The sequence below is a fragment of the Catharus ustulatus genome, chromosome 6 (assembly GCF_009819885.2).
Source record: "Catharus ustulatus isolate bCatUst1 chromosome 6, bCatUst1.pri.v2, whole genome shotgun sequence".
NCBI lineage: Eukaryota > Metazoa > Chordata > Aves > Passeriformes > Turdidae > Catharus > Catharus ustulatus.
The window spans coordinates 34,217,394-34,221,797 of NC_046226.1; the positions used below are offsets into that span (position 1 = coordinate 34,217,394).

The following is a 4,404-nucleotide window of genomic DNA, read 5'->3' on the forward strand; positions in this document are numbered from 1 at the left end:
CAGGAGCACACAAGCAACAGCCAATCCCAGGTTTAAGCCACGCTCATCAGAAAGAACTCGTCAGGAACAGACTGAGTGACTCAAGCACTCCGTAAGAGACAGAGAAGGTCAGAGGTCACCAGGTAGGTCACATTCGGGTATTGGCTGCCACTGATCTGCTCCCATGCACTTGCAGGGCTGACTCACTGAATCAGTGAGGAACCATGGAGGAATGCCTGGGCACACTGTGGGCACTTCAAAGAGAAGGGAAGCACCTGCATTTGTGGGGTTGTCTAAAACCAGCCCCTCAATTTTTGCAAGTAAAACCAGCTCCACTGTCAGTTTCTTGAAAAAACTTGGGGTTTATTGATTTAAACTGCAAACAGTCATTACAAAAGAGATTCTCTTTTAAATAAACTCACACAAAGAGGAAGAAAAAGCAGTGTAGCGAACAGTAACAGGGGGAAAAAAAATTACATTCATTATTCTCTTTGTGCCAGTCCCATTCACCTTGGCAAGGAAAACTCCAAACTTGGAATACAGAAATGCAAAGACAAACTGTATTTGGAATGTCTTCAGATAGGCACTTTGAGCCCAAGGCTTTTCTCCTTGAAGAATCTATACAATTAGAGGAAGAAAAAGTCTTCCTTCCACGTTGTCTCGCAACAGAGCTCAGGTATGTACATTCTAAAGCCCAGGTAGGCAAGACCCGGGAGAGGAGAAGAGAAGGAGAAGAGAAAAGGCAAAGATGCACAACAACTCTATTTGCAGTCCAACACAAAAAAAGGGGGAGGGAAGTTCTAAAATAAATAATCCAAACACAGTTTTTGCATTTTTTTAAATTAATTTTTCATTTTTTAAAATAAAATAACCAAAAAAAGTGTAAAGTTACAAAAAATGTCATTGTAGTATAATATATTAAACTGTGGGGAAAAAAGGAAAAAAGACACTTCACAATCTTAAGATTAATATGGAAGATCATAATTTAAACATAAAAGAATATATTCTATGGATTCATCATCCCGATAAATATGAACAAAATTAAAAAGCAAAGGTTTTGGCAATAAATACGTTTTGATAAGTTAAATAAGCTTTTTATATTGTTGTGCAGTGACAAGCAAAATTTGCTCTCCAATTTCTGAAAGTTATACAAAATTAAAAACCCAGAAAAAAATAATAAAAAGCTTGGCGTGAGTGCTCTAAGATAGGTCTAAAGTACTCTAGAGCAAAACCATTAAAGCTATGTCTACTCGAACTTTGTTTACACGAACTTGTGTGTGTGGAATGACTTCTGTTGGCCCCACCCCTCTATTTCTTTATTTAAGATGTCACATGTATACATGGGGAACTTTTAGCACCAAAATCAAGTCTCTCATAGTCCATCTGTTTTTTGCTTTTGTTTTCTTTCTCCCAGTCGAAGTCCCACTCATGTTACAATCTTTGTCCGTTCTCAGCTTTTCTTCCCACAGACCTGAGTGGATCCAGGCAAGATTTAGTCTTTAAGGGGAGGGGAGAAAGGACTGGATGTTAACGCTTGCCCACATGCCTGCAGCCTAGCAGAAACTGGCCATTTGGGAAGGGACTGGGAGAGGGCGATGCAGTACATGGCCAGTGGAGGGAGCCGGATTCGGACATTTCCTGCACATCTGGAAGTGCACAGAGCTGCTGGTGCCCTCTGCAGCTGGAGAGGTAATACAGTCACAGTGAAAAGTGTTAAAAGGCACTATTTTGTAAACGTTATTGCTTCTCATCGTAATTTTGGCACTTAAGGTTTAAGCCAGTGCGTATCAGGCAGGCAGGTGGACATGTTAACATCCAGCTTGGACTACTGGGTACAAGGTTGGGGGGAGTTCAGCTTAACATTGTAATAGAGGTGGGGAGGGGAAACCCCAGATTAGTCGTCGGAGATGGAGAGTCTGCTGAAGATGGGAAGACGTCTTGAGGTGTCCAGGATAGGGGAATCTGAGCCGCTGTGGCTGCTGCTGGAGCTGCTCAGATAGCCCTCCTGGTCAGAGAGGGAGTCCTGAGGACTGGGTGGCGAGTCAAACATGTTGGGGGACTCGGACATGGGCCTGAACAAGAAGGTGGTGGGGGAGCTCCCGCTGGGCACCTGCACCCCCATGCTCGGGGCAAAGAGACTGACCAGCTCCTGGCTGGAGAAGGTGAAAGGGTTGCTGGCGCAGTCAGGCAAGGTGGGGGAGCCCAGCAGGTCGTCGGCACTCAGCATGGGCGGCGGTGTGATGGAAGTGGGGCTGTCCAGCAGCCCGCTGGCAGCAGTGCTGGGGAAGCCGGCGAAGCTGAAGCTGTGCTGCAGGCGGGGTCTGTCGCTGACGGCGGGCTCCCGGCTCCCCGCCACGGCGCGGCGCTCCTCCGCGTTGTGGATGAAGTGGCAGCGCGGCCCATAGGGGCAGAAGCCGATGGTGTGGAAAGTGCGGCACAGCTCGGTCTTGTACTTGGGGTGGCGGGTGAGGCTCCGCAGCTCGTGGATGCCGTGGGCGAACTGGCACTTGTCACCGTACTTGCAGGCGCCGTTCTCCTCGAAGGGGCGGCACAGCTCCGTCTTGTAGCGGCTGGAGTTGACCTGTCCCCCGGGCTGCTTCTGCTGCAGCAGGCGCTCGCCACCCTCGGAGAAGGAGCGGTCCCGGAAGCGGCTTTCCCGGGGGCCCAGCATGGGAGCCGGCTCCCCTTTCAGGCTGCTGAGGAGCTGGTTCTGGTGAAACTTGGAGTTGGGCAGGGTGACAGAGTGCCTCCTAGGGAAACCCCCGCCAGCCGGGGTGCCCACCGCCTTCCTGTCCAGCAGGCACCCGCTGACACCCGAGGGGCTGTAATTCAACATCTTGGTGCTCTGCGGGGACAAAGCAAGGGCCGGTCACGTCACTTCTACTGCCACCACCTCCTCCGACATCCCTAGGCAGCCCCGAGAGCGCGGCGCGGCACCGCGCCACCTCCCGCAGCCCCGAGAGCGGCGGCCCTGCCCCGACAGCCCCCCCGCAGCCACATCTGCTACAGCCCCTCCGCCGCCCCCCGCCGCGCCCCTCCCCGTCCTTGGCGCGGAGCGGTCCCGGAGCGACCGAGCGCGGGGGGGCGCCCAAAAACCCCGCGCGGCGGGAGCGCTTCCCTGGGAGCGCCCCCGGGGACGGCGGCGCGCGGGAAGGACAGCGCGCGGCGCGGCGCCCGCCCAACCGCTCCCGCAGCGCGGCCGGCAGGGGCGGCCGGGCCCCGCGGGGAGCGAGCCCGCCCGGCCGCTCTTCCCCCCGCCCGGCCCCGCGGCAGCGCCGCCGCCCGCCGCGCCGCGCCCGGGCGTGTTGTAGCGCGGCGGCCCCGGGGGCACGGCAAGGATCCGGCCCCACCGCTCGGCGCCGCGGCCGAGCCCGCCGGGAGCGCGGGCGGCTCCCCCACCCTTCCTCCTGCGGAGCGACCGAGGCGGGAAACGCGGGCGGGAGAGACCCCGGCGTCCCGAAACGGGGTGGCCGCGCTCGGTTCCCGCTCTGCGCCCTCCGGTCCTAGCGCCGAACTTGCTCACGACCAGAAAACGAAACAGCGGGGGGAGGGAAAGGGAGAAGCCCGAACACGAACCCTAAAGGAAGGTGAAAAGCCCCGAAGTTGGCGGCGGAACCCCCGGCGGTGCCCTTACCTTGCATAAAACTTCGCTCAAGTCGAAGATGGTGGGCGACACCAGGGCTGTGGACATCTTCGGCGAGCGAGGGGGGAAGCGAGTGGGGCAGCGGCACTCGGACACGAGGAGTCACGGCGTGGGTAAGGCACAGCCTCCAGCGCCCCTGCTCGCAGCCTCCCCCCGCCGCCGACGCCGCCACCAGCCCGCCCGGCCGCCGCGCCCGCTCGCCGCTTCCAGGGGGCTCGCGGAAAGCTCAACTTATAAAGTTTGCGACTTACCCCCGGGAGGAGGAGCCGGCGGCGGGAAAGGGGAGGAGGAGGAGGGCAGGGTGATTGACACCGCGACTGAATCACCCGGGCGGGCAGGCCCAAAAAAACTTTCGGGAGGAAGGAGGGGGGGAGGGACCGGGGGGAGGGGGAGGAGAACGCCGAGCGGCCGGTCGGCGGGCGGGTGGGTGGCTGTGCCGGGCCGGGCCGGGCCCGCCCTGCCCCGCGCCTCGCTGCGCTGCGCCGGAGGGGGCGGTTGTGCGGCCGCACCGAGCGACTCCGCGCGCCTGTGCGCGCGTGTCCGTTTGTGCTCGCGTCTCCGCGCGCGCGCCCCCGTGCGCGAGTGCCCGCGCGCTTGTCCGCGTGCGTCCACGTTGTGCGCGCGTATCCGCGTGCGCGCGCGTTTAACTCGGCACGCGCCCGCGCGTGAGCTCCCCTCCGCTCGCGCGCGCGGCCGTCCCGTCCCGTCCCGCTCCGCGCGGCGGGGAGCGGCGGGCGCGCGCCCAACGGCCGCGCTGGGCGGCGGCTCCGCGGCTCGCGCAG

At 59.0% G+C, this 4,404-nt stretch overlaps 1 protein-coding gene across 1 annotated transcript; it reads right to left on the minus strand.

Annotated features, from left to right (window-relative positions):
• Nucleotides 1-321: 321 nt before the first annotated feature.
• ZFP36L1 (ZFP36 ring finger protein like 1) lies at nt 322-3,832 on the minus strand. The gene is made up of 2 exons (XM_033063788.1): nt 3,614-3,832; nt 322-2,824 (listed from the first exon to the last, which is right to left on the minus strand). Exons 1-2 carry the CDS (start codon nt 3,668-3,670, stop codon nt 1,874-1,876), a joined length of 1,008 nt encoding a protein of 335 aa, XP_032919679.1. The 5' UTR covers nt 3,671-3,832; the 3' UTR covers nt 322-1,873.
• Between the last annotated feature and the right edge of the window lie 572 nt (nt 3,833-4,404).

What these genes read in the sequence shown, in the direction of transcription:
- ZFP36L1 (XM_033063788.1), bottom strand. Translation starts at nt 3,670, where the DNA reads ATGTCCACAGCCCTGGTGTCGCCCACCATCTTCGACTTGAGCGAAGTT. An exon ending in TGAGCGAAGTTTTATGCAAG is followed by an intron (nt 2,825 to 3,613) that starts GTAAGGGCACCG and finishes TTGTCCCCGCAG; the next exon opens with AGCACCAAGATGTTGAATTA.